A 19,491-nucleotide genomic window follows, 5' to 3' on the forward strand; every position below is an offset into this window, starting at 1 on the left:
GCAAGCAGCCCATATTATTATTAGACCTCATACTTCAACTTTTATCATCGTAGTTCCGCACGTTTCTCTTACGATTAATACGAGACGGATCGGCCGACGAACCCCCACATATGTTATACCATCGGAAAGGTCTCACTGACGCCTACGGCGGTACTTTAAGTTGGCAACATTTCGTGTTACCATGGTGACGCTACTCACGAATAAAAAAATGGGCCATATTAATGGGTAAATACCTTTTTAATTGCAGGTTCTCATCAAATTACTCGTTTTATGTGACTGCAGGCACAGCTAACTGATAGCACGCTAACGTTAGCTTGCTTGCATGCTAACATAGGCATGATATTTTTTTTAGCTACATTTGCTTCCGTTTACCCCAGAGTCAAATAACTTGGTATTTGACACTTGTTAACTGTTAGCATGCAAACGTTAGCATGCTAGCTTTTTTTTGCTGTTTTTAAAAAAATCTTCTCTACTTCCGCAGCCATACAGGCGTGTTACTTGACATGCTAGCTGTGAGCATGCCATCGTTAGCACACACGCTAAGTGTTACATTTGAATGCAAGCATGCTAATAATAATGTTTAAGGCTAGCTCTAGAGCTCATTTTGTACAGTTACACCTAAAAACTCCCAGATTCAGACTCTCTGCACCATCTTAAAAGCACGGCGGCTCCTGGCGACGCCCGGCCGGAGGTCCAGGGCCCAGATAGCAGGCCCGTCAAAATTTCCGTGGGGAATTTTCAAATGTATTTATTATTATTTTCATTGGGAATGAGCTAACTTATGTTCATGTCGTCTTGTTTGCTCTTTGCTCTGTCAGCCACTGCATTATTTATTGGCATCTGCGCATATTACTTTTTTAAGTACCGTATTTTCCGCACCATAAGGCGCACCTAAAAACCTCCAATTTTCTCAAAAGCTGACAGTGCGCCTTATAATCCGGTGCGCCTTATATATGGACCAATATTGAGCCACAACAGGTCTCGCGACCCCAGCCTCTACTGTAGCGTCTATTCTATGCGCCTTATAATGCGGTGCGCCTTATATATGAACACAGTTTTAAAATAGGCCATTCATTGAAGGTGCGCCTTATAATCCGGTGCGCCTTATAGTGCGGAAAATACGGTACTTGTTTATATTTGTTGATATTTATTGTTTACATTGAACAAAGATGGCACAGAAGTCAAATTCCTGATTGAATCTGATAATCAACTCGAGGCAAAGTTACAAAATGATTCAATGATTATGACATTTCAAGTGAATACCAGTCATCAGATTGATACCACGATTCTCCGTATCGACCAGCCCTACCTGCATTGACTCCATCAGCTCTCGCCACACTGGTATCAACCAGAGCAGGGGTCACCAACCTTTTTGAAACCAAGAGCTACTTCTTGGGTAGTGATTAATGCGAAGGGCTACCAGTTTGATACACACTTCAATAAATTGCCAGAAATAGCCAATTTGCTCAATTTACCTTTAACTCTATGTTATTATTAATAATTAATGATATTTACACTTAATTGAACGGTTTAAAAGAGGAGAAAACACGAAAAAAATGACAAATTTTGAAACATAGTTTATCTTCAATTTCGACTCTTTAAAATTCAAAATTCAACCGAAAAAAAAGAGAAAAACTAGCTAATTCGAATCTTTTTGAAAAAATTAAAAAAATAATTTATGGAACATCATTAGTAATTTTTCCTGATTAAGATTAATTTTAGAATTTTGATGACATGTTTTAAATAGGTTAAAATCCAATCTACACTTTGTTAGAATATATAACAATTTGGACCAAGCTATATTTGTAACAAAGACAAATCATTATTTCTTCTAGATTTTCCATGACAACAATTTTAAAAGAAATTCAAAAGACTTTGAAATAAGATTTAAATTTGATTCTACAGATTTTCTAGATTTGCCAGAATATTTTTTTTAAATTTTAATCATAATAAGTTTGAAGAAATATTTCACAAATATTCTTCGTCAAGAAATTAGAAACTAAAATGAAGAATTAAATTAAAATTTATTTATTATTCTTTACAATAAAACATTTTTTTTTACTTGAACATTGATTTAAATTGTCAGGAAAGAAGAGGAAGGAATTTAAAAGGTAAAAAGGTATATGTGTTTAAAAATCCTAAAATCATTTTTAAGGTTGTATTTTTTCTCTAAAATTGTCTTTCTGAAAGTTATAAGAAGCAAAGTAAAAAAATTAATGAATTTATTTAAACAAGTGAAGACCAAGTCTTTAAAATATTTTCTTGGATTTTCAAATTCTATTTGAGTTTTGTCTCTCTTAGAATTAAAAATGTCGAGCAAAGCGAGACCAGCTTGCTAGTAAATAAATACAATTAAAAAAATAGAGGCAGCTCACTGGTAAGTGCTGCTATTTGAGCTATTTTTAGAACAGGCCAGCGGGCTACTCATCTGGTCCTTACGGGCTACCTGGTGCCCGCGGGCACCGCGTTGGTGACCCCTGAACCATAGCATTGCACTGCCATCTTCTGGCATCTTCCGGAACTCCTGCAGCTGTAAAAAGTGATCCGAATGTCTGCTGCCTTTTTTGCAGATGTGGACGAGTGCGTGAGTAACCCGTGCATCAACGGCGACTGCGTCAACACGCCGGGCTCGTACCACTGCAAGTGTCACGAGGGCTACCAGGGGACCCCCACCAAGCAAGCCTGCATCGGTACCACACACATACAAACAACTGCAAAAAACCCAAAAGCAGTGAAGTTGTCAGGTTGTGTAATTTGCAAATAAAAAGAGAATACAATGACTTAAAAATAGGGGCCGATATTATCGGCCGATAAATGTGTTAAAATGTAATATCGGAAATTATCGGTATCGTTTTTTTTAATTATCTGTATCGTTTTTTTTATTTTTATTTTTTATTTTTATTTTTTTATTAAATCAACATAAAAAACACAAGATACACATACAATTAGTGCACCAACCCAAAAAACCTCCCTCCCCCCATTTCTTTCTGTTATCAATATTCTGGTTCCTACATTATATATCAATATATATCAATACAGTCTGCAAGGGATACAGTCCGTAAGCACACATGATTGTGCGTGCTGCTGCTCCACTAATAGTACTAACACTTCATTTTACTCATTTTCATTAATTACTAGTTTCTATGTAACTGTTTTTATATTGTTTTACTTTCTTTTTTATTCAAGAAAATGTTTTTAATTTAGTTATCTTATTTTATTATTATTTTTAAAAAAGTACCTTATCTTCACCATACATGGTTGTCCAAATTAGGCATAATAATGTGTTAATTCCACGACTGCATATATCGGTTGATATCGGTATCGGTTGATATCGGTATCGGTAATTAAAGAGTTGGACAATATCGGAATATCGGATATCGGCAAAAAGCCATTATCGGACATCCCTAATTAAAAACTTATATTCAATTGAATAGACTGCAAAGACAAGATATTTCACGTTTTTTCTGCACATAATCATGAACTTAGAATTTAATGGCAGCAAGAAGTTGTCACAGGGGCATTTTTACCACTGTGTTACATGGCCTTTCCTTTTAACAACACTCTGTAAAGGTTTGGGAAGTGAGCAGACACATTTTTGAAGTGGAATTCTTTCCCATTCTTGCTTGATGTACAGCTTAAGTTGTTCAACAGTCTCCCTTCTGTTGTAACACGTGGCTTGGCATCGTCTTGCTGAAATAAGCAGGGGCGTCCATGATAACGTTGCTTGGATGGCAACATATGTTGCTCCAAAACCTGTATGTACCTTTCAGCATTAATGGTGCCTTCACAGATGTGTAAGTTACCCATGTCTTGGGCACTAATACACCCCCATACCATTACACATGCTGGCTTTTCAACTTTGCGCCTATAACAGTCCGGGTGGTTCTTTTCCTCTTTGTTCCAGAGGACACGACGTCCACAGTTTCCAAAAACAATTTGAAATGTGGACTCGTCAGACCACAGAACACTTTTTCCACTTTGTATCAGTCCATCTTAGATGAGCTCGGGCCCAGCGAAGCCGGCGACGTTTCTGGGTGTTGTTGATAAATGGCTCTGGCTTTGCATAGTAGAGTTTTAACTTGCACTTACAGATGTAGCGACCAACTGTAGTTACTGACAGCGGGTTTCTGAAGTGTTCCTGAGCCCATGTGGTGATATCCTTTACACACTGATGTCGCTTTTTGGTGCAGTACCGCCTGAGGGATCGATTGTACGTAATATCATGGCTTACGTGCAGTGATTTCTCCAGATTCACTGAACCTTTTGATGATATTACGTACCGTAGATGGTGAAATCCCTAAATTCCTTGCAATAGCTGGTTGAGAAATATTGTTCTTAAACAATTTGCTCAGGCATTTGTTGACAAAGTGGTGACCCTCACCCCATTTTTGTTTGTGAATGACTGAGCATTTCATGGAAGCTGCTTTTATACCCAATCATGGCACCCACCTGTTCCCAATCAGCCTGTTCACCTGTGGGATGTTCCAAATAAGTGTTTGATGAGCATTCCTCAACTTTATCAGTCTTTTTTGCCACTTGTGCCAGCTTTTTTGAAACATGTTGCAGGCATCAAATTCCAAATGAGCTAATATTGGCAAAGAATAACAAAGTTGAAAAGGATTTGCTAATCATTGTATTCTCTTTTTATTTACCATTTACACAACGTGACAACTTCACTGCTTTTGGGTTTTGTATATCCGACTTCCTGTACAAGGTGGCGCTCAAATCCTGGTTTCTTCCTAGATATCGACGAGTGTATCGTGAACGGGGTGATGTGTCGCAATGGCCGCTGCGTCAACACGGAGGGAAGCTTCCAGTGCATCTGCAACGCCGGCTTTGAGCTCACTCCCGACGGCAAGAACTGCATCGGTAAGAACGCCTCTGCGGATGGATACCGAAATATAATACCAAATCTTTATGTTCTAGTATCGATTCTCAAATTAAAATATTGATACTTTAGTTATTTGAGATAATGTATATCATTAAGTATTCCTTTGAGACTGAGTTTACTTAACTACAAAGTAAACACGTTGGCTCTCCCACTGCACTGTCAATACATTCATTATTCCGCCCTCGCGTGTGCAGCGCGGCAGATAGTTAACAGCACAAACAAACAGAAGCTCCAGAAGTTTTCTTCCTTCTTTTGAATTGTTTTCCATCCTCAGTTTCATCTCTTTACACTTCATTTAAGTTTGTAAGACAAAAAGAAAATACACTTTTAAAGTATACACACAAGATAAACGTTGCAAAAGTATGACGCCCATTGTGTATTTTACATGAATCGAATAGAAGGTTTGGTGTTAATGCATTCACACAATAAACTATGTAGAAATGAAACAACATGCACAGCAAACACTGCACACAATGAATGTGGCTCAACACAATTAAAGCAAAGGTGTGGCGTTATCGCCCTCTACTGGTCAGATTTAGAGCTACACGTATTAAAGGAGCACAGACCATAATTTAATACTTTAATAATCTTTTTCACACATAATTTTTAGACACAATTTTTTTTTACTCTGAATTTTTAGAAACCGATTTTTTTGTACTAAATTTTGTAGAAACTTTTTTTTTTACACTGAATTTTAAGACACACATTTTTTTATACACAAAATGTTAAGACACAGATTATTTTAGATACGGATTTGTTTTACATTACATTTTTAGACACACATTTTTTTACACAGAATTTTTAGAAATTTTTTCAGACAGTAATTTTTTTACACTGAATTTTTGGACACTGAATTTTTAGACTGATTTTTTCCAACTGAATTTTTAGACTTGTTTTTTTTACACTGATTTGTTAAAAAATGACTTTTTGCACTGAATTTTTAGACACTGATTTGTTTAAAAACTAATTTATTTACACTGAATTTTGGACAAAAAAAATTTTACACTGATTTTTTTCACACTGAATTTTTAGTCACAATTTTTTTTACTCTGAATTTTTAGAAACTGATTTTTTTATAGTAAACTTTTTAGTCACTGATTTTTTTTTACACTGAATTTTAAGACACTGACTTTTTTACACTGACTTTTAAGACACTGTTTATTTTAAACACTGATTTTTTTCACACTGAATTTTCAGACACAATTTTTTTTTACTCTGAATTTTTAGAAACTGATTTTTTTATATTACATTTTTTAGACACTGATTTTTTTTACACTGAATTTTAAAACACACATTTTTTTTACACAAAATTTTAAGACACTGATTATTTTAGACACTGATTTGTTTTACATTACATTTTTAGACACATTTTTTACACATCATTTTTTGAATTTTTTTCAGACAGTGATTTTTTTTACACTGAATTTTTGGACACTGAATTTTTAAACACTGAATTTTTAGACAATTTTTTATCCCGTTTTGTTAAACATTGATTGTCCAGCCACTGTTAAAAGTCCACTTTTTTAAATTTATGTAGATTTTATTTAGGGTCAGGTACTTTCGGGTTGGATGAGTCGTCTTCATTTACTCATCTAATTTGAATATTTGGCCTTTTTTTTTTACACTGAATTTTAAGACACGCATTTTTTTTTTTACACAAAATGTTAAGACACTGATTATTTTAGACACTGATTTGTTTTACATTACATTTTTAGACACACATTTTTTTACACAGAATTTTTAGACATTTTTTCAGACAGTAATTTTTTTACACTGAATTTTTAGACACTGATTTTTTCACACTGAATTTTTAGACTTGTTTTTTTTACACTGATTTGTTAAAAACTGACTTTTTGCACTGAATTTTTAGACACTGATTTGTTTAAAAACTGATTTATTTACACTGAATTTTTGGACACTGAATTTTTAGACAATTTTTTATCCCGTTTTGTTAAACATTGATTGTCCAGCCACTGTTAAAAGTCCACTTTTTGAAATGTATGTAGATTTTATTTAGGGTCAGGTACTTTCGGGTTGGATGAGTCGTCTTCATTTACTCATCTAATTTGAATATTTGGCCTTTTTTTTTTACACTGAATTTTTGGACACTGATTTTTTCACACTGAATTTTTAGACTTGTTTTTTTTACACTGATTTGTTAAAAACTGACTTTTTGCACTGAATTTTTAGACACTGATTTGTTTAAAAACTGATTTATTTACACTGAATTTTGGACAAAAAAATTTTTAGACTGATTTTTTTCACACTGAATTTTTAGTCACATTTTTTTTTACTCTGAATTTTTAGAAACTGATTTTTTTATAGTAAACTTTTTAGACACTGATTTTTTTTACACTGAATTTTAAGACACTGACTTTTTTACACTGAATTTTAAGACATTGATTATTTTAAACACTGATTTTTTTCACACTGAATTTTCAGACACAATTTTTTTTTACTCTGAATTTTTAGAAACTGATTTTTTTTACACTGAATTTTAAAACACACATTTCTTTTACACAAAATTTTAAGACACTGATTATTTTAGACACTGATTTGTTTTACATTACATTTTTAGACACATTTTTTACACATAATTTGTTGACATTTTTTCAGACAGTGATTTTTTTTACACTGAATTTTTGGACACTGAATTATTAGACACTGAATTTTTAGACAATTTTTTATCCCGTTTTGTTAAACATTGATTGTCCAGCCACTGTTAAAAGTCCACTTTTTTAAATTTATGTAGATTTTATTTAGGGTCAGGTACTTTCGGGTTGGATGAGTCGTCTTCATTTACTCATCTAATTTGAATATTTGGCCTTTTTTTTTACACTGAATTTTAAGACACACATTTTTTTTTACACAAGATGTTAAGACACTGATTATTTTTGACACCGATTTGTTTTACATTACATTTTTAGACACACATTTTTTTACACAGAATTTTTAGACATTTTTTCGGACAGTAATTTTTTTACACTGAATTTTTGGACACTGAATTTTTAGACACTGATTTTTTCACACTGAATTTTTAGACTTGTTTTTTTTACACTGATTTGTTAAAAACTGACTTTTTGCACTGAATTTTTAGACACTGATTTGTTTAAAAACTGATTTATTTACACTGAATTCTGGACAAAAAACATTTTAGACTGATTTTTTTCACACTGAATTTTCAGTCACAATTTTTTTTACTCTGAATTTTTAGAAACTGATTTTTTTATAGTAAACCTTTTAGTCACTGATTTTTTTTACACTGAATTTTAAGACACTGACTTTTTTACACTGAATTTTAAAACACTGATTATTTTAAACACTGATTTTTTTCACATTGAATTTTCAGACAATTTTTTTTTTACTCAGAATTTTTAGAAACTGATTTTTTTTATACTACATTTTTTAGACACTGATTTTTTTTACGCTGAATTTTGAAACACACATTTTTTTACACCAAATTTTAAGACACTGATTATTTTAGACACTGATTTGTTTTACATTACATTTTTAGACACACATTTTTTTACACAGAATTTTTAGACATTTTTTCAGACTGTAATTTTTTTACACTGAATTTTTGGACACTGAATTTTTAGACCCTGATTTTTTCACACTGAATTTTTAGCCTTTTTTTTTTTTTTACACTGATTTGTTAAAAAAAAAGATTTTTCTGCACTGAATTTTTAAACACTGATTTGTTCAAAAACATATTTTTTTTACACTGAATTAAAAAAAAAAAAAAGTTTAGACACAGATTTCTTTGACACTGAATTTTTTGTCACAATTTTTTTTACTCTGAATTTTTAGAAACTGATTTTTTTATAGTAAACTTTTTAGTCACTGATTTTTTTACACTGAATTTTAAGACTGATTATTTTAAACACTAATTTTTTTCACACTGAATTTTCAGACACAATTGTTTTTTACTCTGAATTTTTAGAAACTGATTTTTTTTATACCACATTTTTTAGACACTGATTTTTTTTTACACTGAATTGTTTTACAATTGTTACAGCCTTTCGTCTTGGGGCATTTCGTGTTACATTATTTTGTGTTACATAATTTTTGTGTTACAGCATGTCGTGTTACATCATTTCGTGCTGCTTTACGGCATTTTCAGTTACGCTATTTCGTGTTACTGCATTTCGTGTTCCATTATTTTGTGGCAAATCATTTATATTAGGGTGTTACAGCAGATTACAGATTACAAGTTGTGTTAACGGTGTGTTCCCCCCCCCCCCCCCCCAGATCACGACGAGTGCGCCACCACCAACATGTGTCTGAACGGCATGTGCATCAACGAGGACGGCAGCTTTAAGTGCATCTGCAAGCCCGGCTTTGCACTCGCACCCAACGGACGCTACTGCACTGGTACGTCTGCTCAACATCCTGGGAAGATGAACTTTTCTTTCAAAAACAAAACTATTGTTGTGTTTTTAGCGTAGTAGGCGCCAGTGTGGGTTTTCATCAAATTCACATTTTCACATAAATTACTACGGAGATGAATTTGTGTCTTTTTTGCGAATTACAGTAGGTAAGGTTCTATTATTGCCTTATTCCTGTGAGAATCCTGCGTGTGACTGAAGCATTAAGGAGTGGGACGACCCAGGACTAGCTGCAGTGTGCTTAAACAACCACCAGGTGGCATCTGTGAGCAGATGATGCTGTGTCATCTATTTCTCTTTCCAACTTATCAGGCCTTCACTCACACTTAAAGTGAGGGACGTGGCAAAAACTAACCCGGACAAACAATAAAAAAACATTTTAAATGAAATTTTTACACTGAATATTTATACCCTGGGGTTTTTTTAACTAAATTTTTAGACACACTGATTTGTTGAAAACTGATTTTTTTACACTGATTTTTTTTAGACACTGTTTTTTTTTACACTTTGTTAAAAACTGTTTTTTTTATACCGAATTTTTATACTGATTGTTTTTACACTTATTTGTTAAAAAATGATTTTTTTGCACTGAATTTTTAGACACTGATTTGTTAAAAAATGATTTTTTTTACACTGAATTTTTAGACAAAAAAAATCTTTAGACACTGATTTTTTTCACACTGAATTTTTTGTCACAATTTTTTTTACTCTGAATTTTTAGAAACTGATTTTTTTATCGTAAATTTTTTAGTCACTGATTTTTTTTACACTGAATTTTAAGACTGACTTTTTTACACTGAATTTTACGACTGATTATTTTAGACACTGATTTTTTTCACACATAATTTTTAGACATAATTTTTTCCTACTCTGAATTTTTAGAAACTGATTTTTTTATACAAAATTTTTTAGACACTGATTTTTTTACACTGAATTTTAAGACACACTTTTTTTTTTTACACAAAATGTTAAGACACTGATTATTTTAGATAATGATTTTTTTTACATTACATTTTTAGGCACACATTTTTCTACACAGAATTTTTAGGCACACATTTTTTTAGACTGTAATTTTTTTGTACTGAATTTTTGGACACTGATTTTTTTAGACCCTGATTTTTTCACACTGAATTTTTACACTGATTTTTTTTACACTGATTTGTTAAAAACTGATTTTTTTGCAATGAATTTTTAGACACTGATTTGTTAAAAACTGATTTTTTTACACTGAGTTTTTAGACAAAACATATTTTAGACACTGATTTTTTTCACACTGAGTTTTTTGTCACAATTTTTTTTACTCTGAATTTTTAGAAACTGATTTTTTTATCGTAAATTTTTTAGTCCCTGATTTTTTTTACACTGAATTTTAAGACTGACTTTTTTACACTGAATTTTACGACTGATTATTTTGGACACTGATTTTTTTCACACATAATTTTTAGACACAATTTTTTTCCTACTCTGAATTTTTAGAAAACTGATTTTTTTATACTAAATTTTTTAGACACTGATTTTTTTACACTGAATTTTAAGACACACTTTTTTTTTTTACACAAAATGTTAAGACACTGATTATTTTAGATAATGATTTGTTTTACATTACATTTTTAGGCACACATTTTTTTACACAGAATTTTTAGGCACACATTTTTTTAGACTGTAATTTTTTTATACTGAATTTTTAGACACTGATTTTTTCACACTGAATTTTTTGTCACAATTTTTTTTACTCTGAATTTTTAGAAAATGATTTTTTTATCGTAAATTTTTTAGTCACTGATTTTTTTTTACACTGAATTTTAAGACTGATTATTTTAGACACTGATTTTTTTCACACATAATTTTTAGACACAATTTGTTCCTACTCTGAATTTTTAGAAACTGATTTTTTTATACTAAATTTTTTAGACACTGATTTTTTTACACTGAATTTTAAGACACACTTTTTTTTTTTTACACAAAATGTTAAGACACTGATTATTTTAGATAATGATTTGTTTTACATTACATTTTTAGGCACACATTTTTTTACACAGAATTTTTAGGCTCACATTTTTTTAGACTGTCATTTTTTTATACTGAATTTTTGGACACTGATTTTTTTAGACCCTGATTTTTTCACGCTGAATTTTTAGACTGATTTTTTTTACACTGATTTGTTAAAAACTGATTTTATTGCACTGAATTTTTAGACACTGATTTGTTAAAAATTGATTTTTTAACACTGAGTTTTCAGACAAAACATTTTTTAGACACTGATTTTTTTCACACTGAATTTTTTGTCACAATTTTTTTGTACTCTGAATTTTTAGAAACTGTTTTTTTATAGTAAACTTTTTAGTCACTGATTTTTTTACACTGAATTTTAAGACACTGACTTTTTTTACACTGAATTTTAAGACAGGTTATTTTAAACACTGATTTTTATCACACTGAATTTTCAGACACAATTTATTTTTACTCTGAAATTTTAGAAACTGATTTTTTTTATACTACATTTTTTAGACACTGATTTTTTTTACACTGAATTTTAAAACACCAAAAAAAATTTACGCAAAATTTGAAGACACTGATTATTTTAGATACAGATTTGTTTTACATTACATTTTTACACACATTTTTTACACAGAATTTTAGACATTTTGTATAATAATGAAAGTGTGTGCCATGATTTGCGCTGATATCAGAATGATATCGCCCAATACTCAATATCAGTATCACGTCGGATGTGGAAAAAGTTGTATGGGTAATCAATAGGTAATCAACGAGGCTTTCATACAGCAATCGACCCTTAGTTACTGTATTCTTCTTGTAATTTGATCTATTTGGATGAATTTTCCAAAAAAAAAGGCTCATCAAGTACCACCATAATGACCAACATTAGAATACAGTAGCATGTTGGGCCTAAGTATTCATTGAAAACAAGGCAGAGGTTTTATTGAAAATTTGTGGCCACTCTAACAGTTTTTGGGCGTACCACTAGATGGTTTTAGAATCCCCCCTGTAGGACATAACAGTGAAAGTCAATAGTCTGACGCGTTACTCCAACTGTTCCTCAGACATCGACGAGTGCCAGACTCCGGGAATCTGCATGAACGGGCGCTGCATCAACTCCGAGGGCTCCTTCCGCTGCGAGTGCCCGCCCGGCCTGGCGGTCGACGTGGACGGGAGAGTGTGCGTGGACACGCACATGAGGACCACCTGTTACGGCGCCATCAAGATGGGCACGTGTTCGCGGCCCTTCCCCGGCGCCGTGACCAAGTCCGAGTGCTGCTGCGCCAACGCCGAGCACGGCTTCGGAGAGCCGTGCCAGCCGTGCCCGTCCAGAAACTCAGGTAGCTCCACTTCACGTCACGACGTTTTCCGGATCGTTTACGATGTCTCTCTGGCGCCCTCTAGCGGAGTTCCAGGCCGTGTGCAGTAGCGGTATCGGCATCACGGCCGACGGCAGAGGTCAGTGTGACGCTTCAAGGGAGTCTTTTTGCCGGACTTTGATCAATTTTAACCCACGTCTTCCCAGACATCAACGAGTGCGCCCTGGACCCGGACATTTGTCAGAACGGCATCTGTGAGAATCTGAGAGGGAGCTACCGTTGCATCTGTAACATCGGCTACGAGTCGGACACCAGCGGCAAAAACTGTGTTGGTGAGTCTTTCATCTTTTTCTACATTGTTGGTAATAAACTATCGTAAAACTTCCAAGACTTTATTTGGATTCAGATCTTAAATTTATTACACGGCGATACCTCGGTTTTTGGTAATAATCCATTCCAAAAGGTCAGAGGAAACGGAAGCAATTTTGCCAATAAGAGATTATCATTTGTTCCAGACTTCGATGAAGACTAAAATAAATACATAATAATGATAAAGAAAAATGTAACATCACTTTTACGTAAGTTTGTTACACGCTAGTTTCGGGGCAAAATCTTGGCCAACATTTTTGTTAAAACCGGACTTATACAAAGGTGTGCCGCACGAAAATCGAGATACCAATGGGTTTTTTTTTAACTTTTTTTTTGCTCTTATTAAGCATATATTTGCCTTTTTCCTCTACAAATGAGAAGTTACAGGGCGGTAATTGTGTTACGGGGTTTCGTGTTACAAAGTTTCATGTTACAGCGTTTTGTGTTACGTGTTACGTCGTTTCATGTTACAATGTATCGTCTTACGCCGTTGCGTGTTACAGGGGTGTCATGTTACAGCGTTTCGTCTTGCGGCATTTCGCGTTACTGCACTTTGTCAAACAGCATTTTGTGTTACATAATTTCTTGTTACATCATTTCGTGTTTCATCATTGTGTGTCGTTTCACGGAATTTTGAGTTACGCTTTTTCCTGTTGCAGCATTTCGTGTTACAGTATTTTGTGTTGTATTATTTTGTGTCACATAATTTCTATTACGGTTTATTGCGTGTTACAGCGAGTTACAGCATTTCATGTTACGACATTTCGTATTGGGGCATTTCGTGTTACATCATTTTGTGTTTCATCATTTCGTGTTATGGCGTGTGGTTTCACAGAATTTTGAGTTACGCTTTTTCGTGTTGCTGCATTTCGTGTTACAGTATTTTGTGTTGTATTATTTTGTGTCAAATAATTTCTATTACGGTTTATTGCATGTTACAGCGAGTTACAGCGTTTCATGTTACGACATTTCGTCTTGGGGCATTTCGTGTTACATCATTTTGTGTTTCATCATTTCGTGTCGTAGCGTGTCGTTTCATGGAATTTTGAGTTACACTTTTTCGTGTTGCTGCATTTCGTGTTACAGTATTTTGTGTTGTATTATTTTGTGTCACATAATTTCTATTACGGTTTATTGCGTGTTACAGCTAGTTACAGCGTTTCATGTTATGACATTTCGTCTTGGGGCATTTCGTGTTACATCATTTTGTGTTTCATCATTTCGTGTCATGGTGTGTCGTTTCACGGAATTTTGAGTTACGCTTTTTCCTGTTGCAGCATTTCGTGTTACAGTATTTTGTGTTGTATTATTTTGTGTCACATAATTTCTAGTACGGTTTATTGTGTGTTACAGCGTGTTACAGCGTTTCATGTTACGACATTTCGTCTTGGGGCATTTTGTGTTACATTATTTTGTGTTACAGCATTTTAGTGTTACAGCATGTCGTGTTATTGTACTTTGTGTTTCAGCATCTTAGTGTTACAGCATGTCGTGTTACTGTACTTTGTGTTACAGCATTTTGTGTTACATAATTTTGTGTTTCATTATTTCGTGTCACGACGTGTTGCTTTACGGCATTTTCAGCCACGCTATTTCCTGTTACAGAATTTCGTGTTACAGTATTTTGTGTTACAGAATTTCGTGTTACAGTATTTTGTGTTACAGCATTTCGTGTTACAGCATTTTGTGTTACAGTATTTTGTGTTACAGCATTTCGTGTTACAGTATTTTGTGTTACAGCATTTCGTGTTACAGCATTTCGTGTTATATTATTTTGTGTCACATAATTTCCATTACGGTTTATTGCGTGTTACAGTGTTTCATGTGACGACATTTTGTCTTGGGGCATTTCGTGTTACATTATTTTGTGTTACAGCATTTCGTGTTATATTATTTTGTGTCTCATCATTTCCATTACGGTTTATTGCATGTTACAGCGAGTTACAGCGTTTCATGTTACAACATTTCATCTTGGGGCATTTCGTGTTACATTATTTAGTGTTACAGCATGTCGTGTTACTGTACTTTGTGTTACAGCATTGTGTGTTACATAATTTTGTGTTTCATCATTTCGTGTCACGACGTGTTGCTTTACAGCATTTTCAGTTACCCTATTTCGTGTTACAGCATTTCGTGTTACAGTATTTTGTGTTACAGCATTTCGTGTTACAGCATTGCGTGTTATATTATATTGTGTCACATAATTTCTATTCTGGTTTATTGCGCGTTACAGCGAGTTACAGCGTTTCATATTATGACATTTCGTCTTGGGGCATTTCGTGTTACATTATTTTGTGTTACGTTATTTCATATTACAGGATTCCCGTGTTACATTATTTTGTGTTACGTCATTTCCGTCACGGCATGTTATTTTTTGGTATTTTGAGTTACGCTAGTGTTTTGTGTTACATAACTTCACGTTACATCATTTTGTATTACGCCGTGTCTTGTTACGGCATGTCGTTTTAGGGTGTATTGAGTTACGTTATTTCATGTTACAGGATTCCGTGTTACAGGATTCTCGTGTTACATTATTTTTGCGTTACGTCATTTCCGTCACGGCATGTTATTTTTTGGTATTTTGAGTTATGCTAGATTTTTGTGTTACATAATTTCGTGTTACATCATTTTGTATTACGCCGTGTCTTGTTACGGCATGTCGTTTTACGGTATATTGAGTTACGTTATTTCATGTTACAGGATTCCGTGTTACAGGATTCCCGTGTTACATTATTTTGCGTTACGTCATTACCTTCACGGCATGTTATTTTTTGGTATTTTGAGTTACGCTAGCGTTTTGTGTTACATAATTTCACGTTACATCATTTTGTATTACGCCATGTCTTGTTACGGCATGTCGTTTTACGGTATATTGAGTAACGTTATTTCATGTTACAGGATTCCCGTGTTACATTATTTTGCGTTACGTCATTTCCGTCACGGCATGTTATTTTTTGGTATTTTGAGTTATGCTAGATTTTTGTGTTACATAATTTCGCGTTACATCATTTTGTATTACGCCGTGTCTTGTTACGGCATGTCGTTTTACGGTATATTGAGTTGCGTTATTTCATGTTACAGGATTCCGTGTTACAGGATTCCCGTGTTACGTTATTTTTGCGTTACGTCATTTCCTTCACGGCATGTTATTTTTTGGTATTTTGAGTTACGCTAGCGCTTTGTGTTACATAATTTCACGTTACATCATTTTGTATTACGCCGTGTCTTGTTACGGCATGTCGTTTTACGGTATATTGAGTTACGTTATTTCATGTTACAGGATTCCCGTGTTACATCATTTTGCGTTACGTCATTTCCGTCACGGCATGTTATTTTTTGGTATTTTGAGTTATGCTAGATTTTTGTGTTACATAATTTCGCGTTACATCATTTTGTATTACGCCGTGTCTTGTTACGGCATGTCGTTTTACGGTATATTGAGTTACGTTATTTCATGTTACAGGATTCCCGTGTTACATTATTTTGCGTTACGTCATTTCCGTCACGGCATGTTATTTTTTGTTATTTTGAGTTACGCTGGCGTTTTGTGTTACATCCTTTCGCGTTACATCATTTCGTATTAGGCCGTGTCTTGTTACGGCGTGTAGTGTTACGGCGTATAGTGTTACAGCGTTTCGTTTTTTTTCCCCCCTTCACTAAGTCTCCCAGGCACAAGGCATGCACATGGAGACTGCGTGATGCATACAGTAATCCCTCGTAGAAAACCGTAGAAAATACCTTTTTTTTTTATGCAAAGCAGCATTCTTATTAATAAATGAAACGTTCCTTTCTTTCAGACATCAACGAGTGTCTGGTGAACCGTCTGCTTTGCGACAACGGCCTGTGCAGAAACACTCCCGGCTCGTACACGTGCTCATGTCCCAAAGGTTTCGTCTTCAAGCCAGACTCTGAGACATGTGAAGGTGAACACACACACACACACACACACACACACACACACACACACACACACACACACACACACACACACACACACACACACACACACACACACACACACACACACACACACACACACTGTAAATCTGTTGATCCACTTGGCCGGGTCTCACATCCCTGACTTCAGTTCTCGGTCTGTGTTGCAGATATCAATGAATGCGAGTTGAAGCCGTGTGTCAACGGGGTGTGTCGCAATGTGATCGGGTCCTTCAACTGTGAGTGCACCCACGGGAGCAAACTGGACTCTACCAACACCATCTGTGTGGGTAAGACATCCTTCAGACACGTTTTTCTACCCTCTAATGTACTAGCCCCGGGTCCAGTGGACCCCGACATCTTATATGTAATAGAAATGTGTAGGGGGGGTATGTGGTGTGTGGTCATTAAATATGTATTCCGATATATGTTCTTCACAGAAAATGAGTCAGTGAGTCTCAGTTTGAAAAATTAATTAATTGTATAATTTTTCTTTTAATAAAAAATTAAAACGGGTCTCACAGACCCGAATACCGCACAAGGGTGTTCGGGTCTGTGGGACCCGTTTTCATTTTTTTCTTATATTAGCATGCTAATATAAGAAAGGTACTTTCAAAATGGCACCAAGCATCAAAATCCATGATTTTAAGGTTTCAACATACAAATTTAGCTAAAAAATGAGGATGAAAAGTTAGCAGGATGACATAGGACAAGTTAGCGTACTTCGAAGATAGCGCCAAGTATCGAAAACCATGATTTTTAGGTTAAAATTAGCTAGAAAGCTAGCATAAAATGTTAGCATGCTAATATTAGAGACGTTAGCATACTTCCAAGATGGCGCCAAACATCAAAATCCATGATTTTAAGGTTTCAACATACAAATAGGATCAAATGTTAGCATGCTAGCGTTAGCAGGATGACATAGGACACGTTAGTGTGCTTCTAAGATACACTTCTAAAATGGCGACAAGTATTAATATTCACGTTTTTTATCTTTAAACAAACAAAATTAGCTGGCATAAAATGTTAGACCAGATAAGTGGGAATACCGAAATGCACTATTTGTAGGTGTAAAAATATAAACTTAGCTAAAAAGCTAGCATAAAACTTTAGCATGCTAACGTTAGCGTGCTAATATCAGAGTCGTTAGCATACTTCCAAGATGGCGGCAAACATCAAAATCAATGATTTTTAGGTTTAAACAAATGAAATTAGTTTTAAAAAAGCCAGCATAAAATGTTAGCATGCAAACGTTAGCATGCTAGCACGTGACCAGATAAGTGGGAATACCAAAGTGCACTATTTGTAGGTGCAAACGTACAAAATTACCTAAAAAGCTAGCATACAACTTTATCACGCTAATGTTAGCATGCTAAAACAAGAGACATTTGCATACTTCCAAGTTGGTGCCATGTATTAAAATACATGATTTTTTTTGGTTGAAACACATAAAGTTAGCTAAAAAGCCAGCAGGAAATGTGCAGCAGGCCCATAATTATCACACAGGCCCATAATTATCACACATTTGGCCTTTGCTTGTCACGGAGTTTCAAAGATGTCTATTTGAATCTTCTGCGTGTCGCCCTGCAGATAGCATGAAGAGCACTTGCTGGCTGACCATGCAGGACAGCCGCTGCGAGGTGAACATCAACGGCGCCACGCTCAAGTCCGAGTGCTGCTCCACCCTGGGAGCCGCCTGGGGAAGCCCCTGCGAACCCTGCGAGATCGGTAAGTCACTACAGTCGTGGTCACAGGTTTTATTTCGGGTTCACATCAAGGAACACGTTTCCAGTGAGGGTTGGACTCCGCCAAGGCTGCCCTTTGTCACAGATTCTGTTCATAACTTTTATGGACAGAATTTCTAGGCGCAGTCAAGGCGTTCAGGGGATCTGGTTTGGTGGCTGCAGGATTAGGTCTCTGCTTTTTGCAGATGATGTGGTCCTGATGGCTTCATCTGGCCAGGATCTTCAGTTCTCACTGGATCGGTTCGCAGCCGAGTGTGAAGCGACTGGGATTAGAATCAGCACCTCCAAGTCCGAGTCCATGGTTCTCGCCCGGAAAAGGGTGGAGTGCCATCTCCAGGTTGGGGAGGATACCCTGCCCCAAGTGGAGGAGTTCAAGTACCTGGGAGTCTTGTTCACGAGTGAGGGAAGAGTGGTTTGTGAGATCGACAGGCGGATCGGTGCAGCGTCTTCAGTAATGCGGACGCTGTATCGATCCGTTGTGGTGAAGAAGGAGCTGAGCCGGAAGGCAAAGCTCTCAATTTACCGGTTGATCTACGTTCCCATCCTCACCTATGGTCATGAGCTTTGGGTTATGACCGAAAGGACAAGATCACGGGTACAAGCAGCCCAAATGGCGGGTATCTCCCTTAGAGATAGGGTGAGAAGCTCTGCCATCCGGGGGGAGTTCAAAGGAAAGCCGCTCCTCCTCCACATGGAGAGGAGCCAGATGAGGTGGTTCGGGCATCTGGTCAGGACGCCACCCGAACGCCTCCCTAGGGAGGTGTTTAGGGCACGTCAGACCGGTAGGAGGCTACGGGGAAGACCCAGGACACGTTGGGAAGACTATGTCTCCCGTTTGGCCTGGG

The 19,491-nt window shown here is 35.4% G+C and overlaps 1 protein-coding gene across 1 annotated transcript in view; it reads left to right on the forward strand.

Annotated features, from left to right (window-relative positions):
- Window positions 1-19,491, forward strand: part of LOC133635049 (fibrillin-2-like) — a 209,583-nt gene that overhangs the window by 117,454 nt on the left and 72,638 nt on the right. The window contains exons 13-21 of the mRNA XM_062027781.1: window positions 2,571-2,690; window positions 4,744-4,869; window positions 9,143-9,265; window positions 12,342-12,617; window positions 12,682-12,735; window positions 12,803-12,928; window positions 16,763-16,888; window positions 17,072-17,191; window positions 18,492-18,629. Coding sequence (XP_061883765.1) covers window positions 2,571-2,690; window positions 4,744-4,869; window positions 9,143-9,265; window positions 12,342-12,617; window positions 12,682-12,735; window positions 12,803-12,928; window positions 16,763-16,888; window positions 17,072-17,191; window positions 18,492-18,629 — 1,209 coding nt within the window. The remainder of the gene's footprint in view (window positions 1-2,570; window positions 2,691-4,743; window positions 4,870-9,142; window positions 9,266-12,341; window positions 12,618-12,681; window positions 12,736-12,802; window positions 12,929-16,762; window positions 16,889-17,071; window positions 17,192-18,491; window positions 18,630-19,491) is intronic.

The sequence above is a fragment of the Entelurus aequoreus genome, linkage group LG19 (genome assembly GCF_033978785.1).
Source record: "Entelurus aequoreus isolate RoL-2023_Sb linkage group LG19, RoL_Eaeq_v1.1, whole genome shotgun sequence".
Classification (NCBI taxonomy): Eukaryota; Metazoa; Chordata; class Actinopteri; order Syngnathiformes; family Syngnathidae; genus Entelurus; species Entelurus aequoreus.